Below are 13,377 nucleotides of genomic sequence, written 5' to 3'. Positions count from 1 at the left end.
CTTCCAAGAGTATACTTGGCTTCCCCTTGAAATAGACACATTCCCCAGAATGCATATATGTGATAACAAGTCCTACAAGTGATGCCAATTCAGAGTGCGCTATTAAACAAAAGAGGGGTGAAACTAGACTCAGAGATGGCTGCAGAGTGGAATGGCCCTCCAGAGGTGATTCAGTAAAAATGCAAACAAATGAATAAAAGACCTAGTGCCAATAAAATAAATAAAAGACCTAGTGCCAATAAAATAAAGACCTAGTTCCATATCTTGTCAGTCTCAAAGCTCAAGCAGCAAAAAGTATGGGAGTATCTAGGAGACTGATGGGGCCTTTCTACAGGATTGCTTAGAGGGTAATAAATTTGCAGCTATTATTCACTGATTACAGGGTATCCAAATTTCCCCCTTCTTCTTCTCTTGCAAAGTAACTGTGTTTGTTCAGCACTCAAACCACAATATTTGGTCAGTGGGAAAATGAATCCCCTCAGCATGATTCAGCTGAGACAAAGAATGCTGGGTACATTAGGCTTCAGTAAGTATCATGGGCACACAGGGGTCCACATGTCCACTCCAACATCAGTACAGCTAAATAATGCATACTAGATTCTGTCATACAAAAGTGATGCATTTTCTGATACATATGAGCTTGCTACGACATTACAATTCTACCTTCTGAAAGAAACTATTCATAATAAGAGCATTATGAATTACTGGCAGTCTGTGACATTTATTGGGCCCCCATACATATGTATGTCCTGCTGCTGATTGTTTGGTATTTTTATTTGCAATTGAGTATCCCACACTCCACCACTAACCTCCCATTTCTTACACTGGGAACAGGACCTTATGCCACAGGTACTGGTGGTAGGGTTGCCAACTCCCTCCTGACCACCAGGGTGGATGGGGAAGGTTGCCAGATCCAGGCTGGAAAACTCCTAGAGATTTGGGGATGGAGACTGGGAAGGACACTCCACACTCAGTCTAAAGCATCAATTTTCTCCAGAGGAACTGGCTCCTGTAGTATGGAGATGAGCTGTAGTTCCAGGGGATTCCCAGATCCCATCTGGAGGTTGGCATCCTTAAGCACTAGGCTGCATCCAGACACACACATTGCTATATATATATTCTTCATCATCTTGAAAGGCTCTGCTGGTTTATAGCAGCATGTAGCTTTTGTATCTAACAGGATGCTTCAAGTCACTTCTACTTCAACTGTGGAAAGAAGGAAGGAACACATGCATATCTACAACTGGCTACAGTGGAGGATAAAATCAAGCCTCCTGTACATACACTTGTAAATAGCATCTAGCTCTGTGCCTAAATTAACAGGGTGAGAGGCAAAGATAACAAATGTAAATAGGACGCTTAGATAACTAAAGTGCAAAGGAAGCAATTTTTATTGGAGTATCTAAGGGTGCGTTCACTATATAATGCAGTTTGCAACTGAATGTTTACTGTGTAAGAATAGCAGAAATCCAGTTGCAAAACGCATTATTTTGTGTAGTGTGAATGCACCCCGAGATTTAAGGTTAGCAGCACTGCTGCCGCCTACCAAGCTCTTTGTGCCCAGATAAATAGGATGCTTTGAACGCAGCTCAGCTCCTAAATCAGTTAACTGCCTGAGGGTGGCTTCTTGCACCTTAGGGAAGGGCTATAGCAAGGGCCGGCCCATCTGAAGCATTTGAGGGCTGGCCGCAAGGATCTTTCATTTCAGAGGCTCCTATTATTAGCAGTATGGGGGGGAGGCTGAGACAATGGAAGTCCCAAAGACACCTGCTTGCATGAAAGCAAAAGAAAAGCCCGTAAATCCTGGAGGATCCAGCTGCCTCCCTCTATGTATTGTTAGCGTTTAATAAGAAAAGAAGGGAGCTATATCCCCCCCCCTTCCTTCTTCTTTTCAAAAGAGAAAATCGCCTCGAATTCACGCCATTAACAGAGCGGTATGAAATCATCGAGTTCTCTGATTAAGTGATCATACAGTTTGGCGGTAATCAATGTTACTTTTACACTGAAGAGCATTTCATAAACCTAATCCGGGGGCTGAACGCAGATGGAGGGGAGAGGGCTAGAAAGAGGGATTTGTTTTAAATCAGTACTACGTGCTGGCTTCTTAAAAGCGTCGCTTGCTTCCAAGATAGAGCCCTGGGCTTAATGCAAAAGGAAGGGGCGCCCTTAATTTATGTCGGAGTCAAAGAACTGGCGCTACTGCTCGGGTCTTTCAAGTAAGCTCCTCCAAGGGGCTTGCCGACATTCTAGCAAAGCCACAGCCGCGCCTGTAGGAGAATCTTTCCGTCGCGGCTGCTTCGTGCAAAGTCACACGCACACAATCGCGCAAAGGCAAGCCTTTCCAAGACGACGGGAGCGAGCAAGAACTCTTCCCCACTGCAGAAAGCAGGCAAAGCCGAACCCTCCAATCGGCTCCTCTCTTCGATCCTGGCCTTTTTTCTTTTTTTTTCTTTTGACCCTCGATCTCCGCATTGAAACGCTACCCTCCGATCCTCAAGTCTTGTCTTTGGAAACAGAAAGTGAGTCTAGTTGAAATCGGTGGTATTTCTTTCCACATCATGTGGGAAGGATCGAGGCCGCACCCCAGTGTTTTAATTCCCCTACGACCACCCGTGGACAGCTTCCGGCTCAAGGTTACGTTACTGTAACCTTTTCGACACTCCTTGAGCGCCAAAGGGCAGCGCTGGGTTTGTACGACTTGCAAATATTCTCCTCTAATGACTGGACTCTAATCATCTTGTTAGAGCGCCTGGCCGAAAAGTCCCCCGTTCTAAGCTCCACGCACGGACTCGGAGGGGCCTGCGCCTGCCTAAAGCGCGCCAAAGGGGGCAAGTCGCTGCTAATTCGGAACTCTGGAGAGCCATTTTAACTGGGAGCTGCTTGGCGGGAGGGAGGGAGGGAGAGACAAAGATTGCTGAGAGTGCGCCAAACGAAAAACCGCCGCTTAGCTGGGAGGAGGAGGAGGAGTCAGAAGGGTCAGTACTGTGCCACTTATGAATATTTTAGCGGCACGCAAGCCAGCCTCAGAAGCTACCGTAAAACCCAAAACATTCCGGACCACCGAAATAAGTGTCGATTCCACTTTGCTGGTAGTTGATCTGTTTTTCCATCGGTAACTTTCAAAATGTGTCTGTGTTGCTGGCGGCATACGCTCCCAGATTCGCCGGTTTACAGCTTGATCCTATATTTGTTGATTTGGAAGTTCCGCGCAGTTTAGATGGGCTGAAAAAATATTGGACTCTCACCATGGCTGTTTCCTTGCCGGTGTCCCACCGAGTTCAACGGGACCCGCCCCAGTTGTGTGTAGAATGGATTGCAGCTCTGTGCACTGCAACATCCTTTTGAAGTACAGCGGCGCGACCTGAGCAAATGTGTTTAGGATCGGGTAGTACCGAGTACTGTACATTCTGTGCTCGGTTGTACTACGCTTCCTTGCACAAATATTGGTGTTAATTTTAAAAAGGAAACGTTTATAACGTCACGAGATTGTTAAATGCAAAAATGGTTTTGTCCTCTTTTATTAAAATCTCTGTGTTTAATGCAGTTTTCTTGGAAGTCTAAACATCAGTTTGAATTTTTTTTCCACGGCAGACTTAATTGCCCTCAGCAACTTTCCCTTTATTGTGTACAATTCGGCACACCTGAATAATAATTTGTCTGGGACTCTCCATATTTTACATTAATCAGTTTAATACTATTTTGTTTAGCTGTGGCTTCATTAGAGTACTCCTGAAGGCATTTATTGAAAACTAAAGGCGAATAAACTGATATCCCAAACATGGACCTACTCCAAAACAACTCTAATTTGTTTTCCTTAGTTTTGATAATCAGCACCTGCCTTTAGGGATACAGATTTTTGCTTCCTTTTCAAATGTCTGTGTCTAAACAATATTACACTGGTCCTAAACTTTGGGAGTAATCCAAAGACAATAAAGTATACCTAATTTTGTCGACAAAAATTCTTTTAGGACTGCAGACGTAAAGTTAATTAGTTGGAGATGCTCCATTGAAATCAGTGACTAAATTAAAATCAACGTAACTTGGCCAAACTTATGCACTTTTAAATTGCAGTAATGGAAAAGTAAAACAAATGCTTAATTCCTCCCCCTCCCCAATTGAAATCCTTATTCTTAACATTACTTACAGTACTTAACATTAGCTGGAATATGCCTATAAAGTATTCATTTCTGAGTAAGAATTTTTTTTTTAGTAAACTTGATTAAGTTTAGGCTGTACATTCCATTGGTATCAGCACACAACATTTTCATTGGACCTTTAAATGTGAAAATAAAGTTCCACTGAGATCAATTTGTCTTACTTTTAAGCATTCTACATACCTTAACTTGGAAGTAAATGAAAGTTCCATTAATTTCACTGGAACTGATTTCCAGGTAAGTAGTTTTAAGACCATAGCCTTCATATGCAGGGTTACATAAGAAAAAAAGAAAGGAAGAAAGATAAGGCACATTTTATTAAAGGCCAAAATTTTGAAGCTCAGGAAGATTTAATGCTGTGCCTGAGAGAGGTAATTCTTCAGAGACCTTTGGAAGCATGCACAACAGATGCAATATTTTGTAAAGATATAAACTATTGTGGACAAGACCAGAATGGCTCTCAGCTATTGTGCTGAGGATTAAGGGCTCCCTGAGTGCATTGACACAGCAGAAGAGCCACTATAGTTTATCGTGCCAATGATCCGTAAATAACGGGTCACTAGGAGATTTAATCGGCCGGTTCAAATCCTTGCAGTGATGTGTGAGGGGTGTGCCAAAGTATGGCACACGTCAGTGGAAATGGAGATGCCTGCTTGAGAAGGTGGGTCCGATCAGGCCTTCTCTGCAAGGCAGGTGTTTGCGTGCAACAGAGTGGAACATGGGCCATTAAGTTCTCCTGTGACACATTCAAAAGGAGCTTCAAGTCAATATCTTGTTACTCTTTCAAAAGGTTAATGTAACAACTAAATTTAAGGAAACAAAAGAACTTGTAGCACAAACATAACTTTTGTCATTCTGTGTTTTTTTTTTTAAGAAAATACAACTGTGTGACACCATGGTCCTTATTGAAACAAGGGTCATAGCAGGTGATCAAATGGTTCTTTTTCATGCTATGTATTTTAATGTATAATTTAGCAGGAATTATCTTTTTAAAGGTGGCAAGATCACGCCATGTGGAATGCATCTCTGATAAATCCAAAACTCAATTATGTCTACGATTATCATTCTCTGGAGCAAAAAAAAAAAAAATCCTGCTGTTTCTTCTTGCCAATAGTAAACACTTTTCTTGGAAATTAAATCACAAAGAAAGATACTTCACATATTATGCAGACAGTAATGCGGAGTACAACAGCAGCCAATGAAAACTCACTGGCACATGGAACTTGTATGATACACAAAGTTGAAAGCAGGTGCTTGTCACATGAACACATTGTTTGCAAGTAATTGTACATACAAAATGTATTATGGATAAAACTTAGAAACAAAGGGTACAATCCAGGCAAAGTTAAGTACTTTTTGGTCCCACTGATTTAACTGAGGGAGAGAGAAGAGCATATGCTTAACTCTCTCCCATTGAAATCAATAGGATGTATAAGTGCTTAATGCATACAACAGCCCTCATTTCAATGAGATTTAGGGTAGATTCACATAACCCCTCTGTTCCCAGACACTCCCCACCCCTCACGACAACCAAGTTGCCCGCATTATTTGCCACAAGAAGCGGTCTTTTTCAAATCACTACAAAACACACAAAGGTTGGTCAAGAGACAGAGTGCAAAAGTATGGAGAAAGGTTCCATTCAGCACAAGCACAGTGTTAATGAGCACTTTCCTCCAGATAGGATACAATCATAACCACATTTACTTAAAGCCAGTTCCACTGAAATCAATGAGACTTGCTTTCAAATAAAGGGTCAGGAGTAGGGTATTAGGTCAGCAGAAAAAAGGGAGTCTCCATATAAAAAGAAATGAATATAAAGATTAGGGAGGCTTCCACATAGATATTCCCCTAGTGCCTCTTTGCTTTTCAAAGACACTAACCACTGACACTGCATTCATCTCCTCTGATGAAGCAGGCTGTAGCCCAAGAAATCTTACACCATAATAAATCTGTTCATCTTTAAGGTGCCAAAGGATTAGTTTGTTCTTATACTCCCCAGGATGATGCATATGTTTTCCTGCTTTTAAGGTGGCTGACACACACACAAAAAACATATCTGAAAGGTCATTCCAACTACCATTGCATCTAATTACATTTTTCAGGTTTATGATAGTAGGCAAGTGCTTTCATGGCCCAATTTTACCATCCTACTTTGCACAACTCCCAGAAAGCATCTAAGCCAGGGAACAGGTTAATGGCTGTCCTACCATGGCTTTGACAGCTAAACTCAAAAAGACTTGCACTTTATCCTGAAGTCTGTGCTACTGGAATCAACACTTCTGTTCAAATGTGTATGTAATACCATGGTATTAGAGGTACCAGTTTTCAGCCAGCCTTTTCTTAATATGCCTCTAATTAGTCACTTGATGCACAGTAAGCAGCAGCTGCTAAGATTTCTCTCTATATAAGCTTCACCTGCTGAATTCTTGCAGAGGTAAAGCTAAAGGCAAGTTGAAAGTTAGGCAACCCTATATGACTGGGGTAGGGCAGAGCAGTTCATAAGATGGATAAAAACTTATTGCCCCTGGTTGAACAAGTACACACTGCAACTCTCTTCACAACTATGAAATATCATGAGCAGTTTTGCAGAGTTCAAGCAGTAAATCACTAACAAAGGGTTGAGGATTGCATCAATGGGACTTCTCCAAACTGAGTGTTTATGCCCTAGATGCTATCAAAATTAACACCTTCAGTTTTTGTGTTCAAGAGTCACAAACCTTGTTAGGTGAATCATCAAGAATTTTCTTGCATTTCTTGTGGTGCAACTGCCTGCACTCACCAGCTTGTGCATATGGAATATTCTCCTATCCTTCACTTTAATGATGATGTCCACTGGTCCTCCCAGGGTACTCCAAGAAGACCCCATGTGGTCTAAGTATCTTAAAAATTGTTATTGAAGAGTAACATTCATCTTACACTAAAAAGCTAGAAAAGTTAGTGTTTTGATTGTTCTAAGCAAGTCACCAGACATAGAGGGAAAGTATAAAAGCAACAACACCAAGGCAGCTGACTGAAATAAGATTCCTTTTTATTTTAACATTGTGGCATAAGTTTGCAATGGCAGTGGTACAGACCGGCTCAGGAACCATTGTATCAGATTTATTTTCAAGTAATAACTAAAATTTTTTTTTGATTCATAGCTACATTCTGTGAATGCAAAAAACCCACTATAAAAATAAATTTACATTTTTTGTAAATAACAAAAAAAGCAAATATAGTGCCCTTTGGCTTAACCAAATAAGGAAAAAAACACACACACAAATAACAGACTACTGGGTGTCAACCGAAGTTATCCGCCTTTTTGACATAAATAGAAAATATAAGTTAGTATAACTCTTAAGTTGTTTGCTTTTTTTACAAATATACACTTTTTGCACTGAGAAATCAGCAGAGATTAAACATTTTTTTATATAAATGACTTTAAAGCTTTTACACTTCAGGCCAGTGTACTCACATTAGGCATAATACATTTTTATATAAAAAATAATAAATTGCACAGTTGTAAATTAACACTGCTCCGTCAGGTGGCTTGAAGTCAGAGCCACTTTTGCTACATAGAGGTACAAGCAGTTCCTTCTGGGGCGGAGAGCGGAAGAAGAGTGAAAACAAAAGACAGGCAAGCTCTTCTTCCCAACTCTGGTCTCTTCTGCTAGTTCCTTAAATGTGGGCAGAGGAAGGCCTCTTAAGCTCTAGGTTTCCAAGGACCAAGGAAACGATGCTTCTGTGCGGTAGTGCAAAATCTGAAAAGAGAAGAAGGGGCTGCACATAGTAAGCTTGCAGAGAGAACTCTTAGGCAAACACTGCAGCTCCAGGCGCTGGCTAGTACAAAGGAACACCACAAGACACAGCCCCCCTCCCCCAGGATCAGCAGATGAGTCAGCAAAAGTGCAGATATCAGGAGTGGGGGATGGTCCTGCCTTCCACACTACACAATAACTGACCATCCAGAACCTGTGCTGGATCTACTCTAGCGTAAAGGGAAGGGGGGATATACAACATTAAGCATAGGCATGAAGAACCAAGTTAGGATGTTTCTCTTGCAAGTAAGACCCTTTCTTACAGCAATCCAGCTCCTACCATTTGGACGAATGGCCCCAGTTGGTCTCCACCCTCCATATCTTTCTAGCTTCACACTCACACATCTATGAACTCAATGCCAACCCAGCCACACTAGAATCTTCAGCCCATTTTTCCTCCCTCCTCCTCCCCCCCTCCCCAATCTGTTGCCGGTAGCCCAGCAGGCAATTTTGGACCGCTCTAAGAAAGGGTCAAGCACTCGGTTCTGTCTCTCACCTATTCATCGGAGTCTTTTCCGGGGCGTCTGCTCCGTGGGGACAGCAGAGACCGAGGCTGGCAGTGCGCTGGGATGATCCCCGGCCGATTTCGAGTCTACGACTCTTTTCCGCTTGGCGAAGAAATCTAGGGATCGAATCCAAGGAGAAAGAAAGGAGGGAGGGGGAATTCATTAGAAATTGCTTGAGCCAAGAGGCTGAAGAAGGGGGGGGGGGGGAAGAGAACACAGACACACCCCATCGAAGCCAAGTCCGGCAGAAAAACAACCGAGCTGAGCACCAGGGACCCGCCCTGCTTGGCTTCTCACACAGCGGCAGCCTCCCTCCGCGAGCCAGCCCTGCCTCTTGGCTCCCCCTATCGGCCAGCCAGGACAGCGACAGCTAGCTGGGTTTGTTTACGTCGCAAAAGAGGCAGCAGCGAAGGGCTCGCCCGCAGAGCGCGATGTGCTGCGTAAGCATTTTCCTTTCCAGCCCAGCCAAGCCCCAGGGAGTTGCGCGGAATCTTAAAACAGAGCCAGCGCCTCCGGGAGACATTCAAATACCTTCCACGGCATGTATGGGGGGAGGGGGGAGAAAAGCCGCCATGGGCCCCGATGGTCTATTTTGCTACGGGAGGGACAGGGTGGAGTAAACCTCCCCCCAGTACAAGTGCAATAGAGTGGCTGCGGTACTTACCTGTAATGTGAGCTACGCTGGTCGAAGATGCTCTTTTCAGAGCCATAGCCGTGCAAGGGACAGGCTTGAGTATAATCCCTGAGAAGTTGTTGAGTTGACCGGCCCGGTTCTCCTGGTTGAGGCGTTCCTCGGCCCCCGCCATGGCGCTAGCCAAGGTGGCAGGCTTGCCTTGCGGGCTGGTCTGGGCGGCCGAAGCAGAAGCAAGCCCCAGCTCCTGGGGAGAATCTCTGTGCTCTGTCGCAGCAGACGTCTCAGCGCTGGGAGGCGGCAGAGGCTTGGCTCGGACCAACAGTACAGGGAAGCGACACTTCCCGACCTGCAGGGTCTCCCGGTAGAAGGCAGGCACGGAATCGCCCTCCACCTCTTCCCACTGCAGCCTGCCCGGGCCAGGCAGCGGCGCCTCGGTCTGAAAATTATAGTCCCAGCGCCTCTGGCTGTCCTCGCAGATCTCCCGCAACTTGCTTTTTAGCTCCCGGTTGAGCTCGTCGTGGTCCACGGGGCCGAAGAGGTTCCTGCAGACCCCGGTGCGAGCGTGCAGAGGGAAAGTCCGGCGAGCAGCCAGGCGTTCCAAAGCCGAGGCGCTGGAGAGGTGCACGTTGGACATGGTGCTGGTCGAAAGGGGAGGGCAACAACTTTCGCCCGGGGAAGAGGAGCCAGGCCCGCTTGGCAGTCCAAATCACGGCGCTACAGAACAACGCGGGGACTTTGCGGAGAGCAACCTGCCTGCGCCCCGATCCGCCTGGCCTTGACACCCTCCTTGTTCACTTGCTGCTTCTAACACCCAGCCTGCGGCTGCCTCCCTTTTTAAAGCCCTTGCCGAGTGAGCTCGAGCAAAACATCGATTAGCATAATACTATTTCTCCGCAATAACACTCCTGCCATTGGTGGACGCTCCATTCTACCCAGGGCGTCGTCCCACCTCCCCCAGCTTGTGATTGGCGTAACTGCGAAGTGTGTCCCGGCGCCAAAAGTGCTAACTTCCTCGCCATTGGGTCGCGTGGCTTGTCTTTTTCGGGCTGTGTTTCGGAGGAGGGAAGGAAGAGGGAAAGGGAAGGCGGTGGCGGGTATCTGACGATTTAAAGAGATGGTTGTGTAACCTGACACCCGGCCCACGTAGAGCTCTTCGCTCCCTTTGTTTGTGCTCGGAGACTGCTGCTTCTCCGCCGCAGCTGCATTTTTGTTGTTCTAATTGTTGTCTTTTTAACGTTTGGGAGAAACCGTTTGAGCGCAGAGCGACTGGATTCCCCCTTCCCCTCGAATTCAATAACTTTTCTGCCAAACCTTTGGACAGCTGAAAAATCAAACTGTAAATAGCTTTAGAGAAGAGGGGGCGGGATAGGAATTGGGATGTAAGCAAATGTTAACGGAGGATTTTAGAAAGAGGGGAGAACGCCGATTTCAAAAGATGGCGAAAAGGTCGAGGACAAGCTTGTTCAGCGACGTGAGAGCAACCGGATAAATTACTTGATAGGTGTTGAATTTCCACGGAGACATGCACAGAAACCACAGTATTCCCTCCTCTTTCATTAAAAGAAACCCACAGAATACAAAGAAGGAGCCTGAAGTCTTAACTATATTGAATTGCCCAGGATTAACTGGCTCGTGCATTACGTTTTAGCAGGTCTCTGCAAGCGTTTCCATCGGTGGTTTTGCTGCTGGAAGTGGAGCCTTTCGTAGCTCGGAGACGAAGTCTGAGACGTTCTGAGCACGGGGCTGGCAGCTTTAGCGCTGGGAGTTCTTTGATGGTTCACCCCAACCTTATAACCGTGCAGCTACTCACATGCCAATGAATAAGGGGTAAAAAGAATTCTCTTATGAACCAGGAACCGTTTGAACACTTCTTTGGGGAAATCTAATGCGTGTAAAGTTTAGTTGGGAGCAAAGTCCTCACTTTACACCATAATTAGGAAGCAGGGTTGGTGCAAGCTGTAGTCTCACTAGTGATTACAATAGGTGCTGTGGATTCATGTAACAGCAGGCAGGATCACGATCCACAGACAGTGGCTTCAACTGCATCTTCACTTGGAGATGGACCTGCTACTACCCTTTGTGCACAAAATGGATTTAAGACATAACTGTGGCCTGAGTTTCCATGGGCAGGAACTTGCTTCCTAAACAGTAGACAAAAGATGCCCATAGACTTGCTGGGCCATAGGAACTCCCCTCCCCCTGCCCCTTGTTAGACATGTTTGTTTATTATTTAAGGCATTTCTTTATCTCCTTATTTCCTCTGACTCAAGACTGCTAACAGTGCAGCAACCAAGTTGAGAGGACACAAAATAGGATCTAGCTGTAGCCACATGGACAGTCCTAAAGGGACAATCCTAAAGGAGCAGGGGTGGACTGGGAGGGAAAGTACCTCTGGAAAGGGCCCTGCCCCCCATAGGAGGGAGTGAGGAACAGATAACTGCTTGCCCATCCAGGTGGGTGCCTCTTTCAGTGGACTACATGGAGCTCAGGTGAGCTGGGCACAGCCCTTCTACCACTGAGCTGGGGTGGGGTGCAGCATCAGCCTACTAGGAAAAGTCTTGGAGGCCCTACTGGCCAATCTGCCCCTGTAAGGGAAGGCAGCATGAAGAGAAGCTGGTCTAAAGAATGTAACTGGCACATAGGAGTATGGGAGATGCTATTCAGTAAGTATGAGTCCACCAAGCAATGAAGGGTTTTAAAGGTAATAACTAATAACGAGCACTTTGAATGGATCCTTGAAGCGGATAGGTAACCTGTGCAGTTGACACAGCACTTGAGTCACAAATTCCGAGTGCCTGATCTCAGACAGGAGCCTTGCTGTTTCATTTTGTACCAACTGAAGCTTCTGCAACATCTTCAAAGGCAGGCCCATGTACAGCACATTACAGTAGTGCAACCTGGAAGCTATTGTAGCATGGATTAGTGTAGCTTCATCAGCATAATCTAGATGGGGCAGTTTATAAAGTTGATACAATCAAAAGGCTGTGCTGCTATCAAGACCAAACAAAATAGCACAACAGTGTGCATTTTTATTTTGTTTTCCAGAACTGTTCATCAGGCTGAGTAAAAGCTTAAACTATGGGGTAATTTAGCTACACTATTTATACTTTTTGGTATAAGTCAGAGGAAATTAGCTCTAGAACTTTTTCCTCATAGGACATTATCACTTGTAGTAAACACTATTCCCAAAGTACAGCGACTTGCAGTTTACTTTCTGTAAAAAAACATATGACCCCCTCAATCAAAAGCCCCACCTAGGTAGGAACTCCCTTCTGAATAATTGGTGCTTTTTTTTTTACCTCAAGGGGTAGTGAAAATATCCTGTTTTGTTTTGTTTTGTTGTACCCCATGAGTTTATTAGGAAAACTCCAGGGAGACATTTTTAAATACTCTGGAGAGCTACTATCCTTCATGACAATCACAAAAAAAAAAAAAAATTCCCCCAGGAGACAGACTGAAATTTGGTATTAAACAAAGAGGGAGAGGATGCATCTGATGAAGTAAATGCATCTGATCAAATGCATCTATGAAGTAGTCTCTGACCTTCAAAGTGCATTCCAAAATGGATATGTTACTGCTTCAAAATTCCTTGGTAGGATTCTTCTCTTAAACATTCTAATATTGTCACAAAATCTTTCTCAAGAAGAGTCAGTGGAGTTTCGCTACAGGATACGCAAATAAAATTATTTCGGATTACTAAAGGTGCTACAACTTCTACAGAGTAATCTGAATTCTTAAATCAGCTAGAATTAAAGTAGTGTTTGGGGCAAATGTCATGACAATGTTGGTATCAGATTGTTCCTGGGTTTTTCTCATTGAAATGAAACTTCTAAGAGGACGCCATATGGCCATTCGCAAGATGGCCTACAGGCCAGAACGATGCTGTTCAGTGAACAGTTCATAAAAAGGGTATCATGGTTCATTGGCATTGGCAATGCACCTCATTAGGCAAGATGTAAACCTCTGTTGGAAGGGCTTTTGATGGGGCAGAATGAAGAAAGGTCAGTCATCCAACCGGACCTTCAAGTGAAAACAGCTGATGAAATATTAATTCCTTTGATTTAACAACCTATCAAATCTAGTCTACAAAGGAAATTATAGGACTGAAGCCAATCCAGCTTCAGAAAGTACATGATCACAGTACACTGTTATCCTACTGAAAGCTGCTTCTTTGCTAAAAAAAAAAGGCAGAATTCATTTTCTTTCCAAAGTTTGGTAATGATTAACCAATAAAGGATAAGCCCTACAAGCTGAGCTTTGTTCATTTTGTAGTTTACCTTGGTCCA

At 44.4% G+C, this 13,377-nt stretch overlaps 1 protein-coding gene across 1 annotated transcript; it reads right to left on the bottom strand.

The window, feature by feature from the left end:
* Nucleotides 1–7,161: 7,161 nt before the first annotated feature.
* Nucleotides 7,162–10,672, bottom strand: CDKN1C (cyclin dependent kinase inhibitor 1C). Its single transcript, XM_060261423.1, has 3 exons — nucleotides 9,122–10,672; nucleotides 8,448–8,573; nucleotides 7,162–7,894 (listed from the first exon to the last, which is right to left on the bottom strand). The coding sequence occupies exons 1-2, from the start codon at nucleotides 9,723–9,725 to the stop codon at nucleotides 8,452–8,454; spliced, it is 726 nt and encodes a 241-aa protein (XP_060117406.1). The 5' UTR covers nucleotides 9,726–10,672; the 3' UTR covers nucleotides 7,162–7,894; nucleotides 8,448–8,451.
* Between the last annotated feature and the right edge of the window lie 2,705 nt (nucleotides 10,673–13,377).

The sequence above is a fragment of the Heteronotia binoei genome, chromosome 21, assembly GCF_032191835.1.
Source record: "Heteronotia binoei isolate CCM8104 ecotype False Entrance Well chromosome 21, APGP_CSIRO_Hbin_v1, whole genome shotgun sequence".
In the NCBI taxonomy this organism is placed as follows: Eukaryota; Metazoa; Chordata; class Lepidosauria; order Squamata; family Gekkonidae; genus Heteronotia; species Heteronotia binoei.
The sequence above is the reverse complement of the archived record's forward strand: the minus strand, read 5'-3'. Positions and strand labels throughout refer to the sequence as shown.

Excerpts from the sequence above, each read along its gene's own strand:
- CDKN1C (XM_060261423.1), bottom strand. The coding sequence starts at position 9,725 with ATGTCCAACGTGCACCTCTCCAGCGCCTCGGCTTTGGAACGCCTGGCT. Across the intron at positions 8,574-9,121 it reads CAGCGTAGCTCACATTACAG|ATTTCTTCGCCAAGCGGAAA; the intron begins GTAAGTACCGCA and ends TTCGATCCCTAG.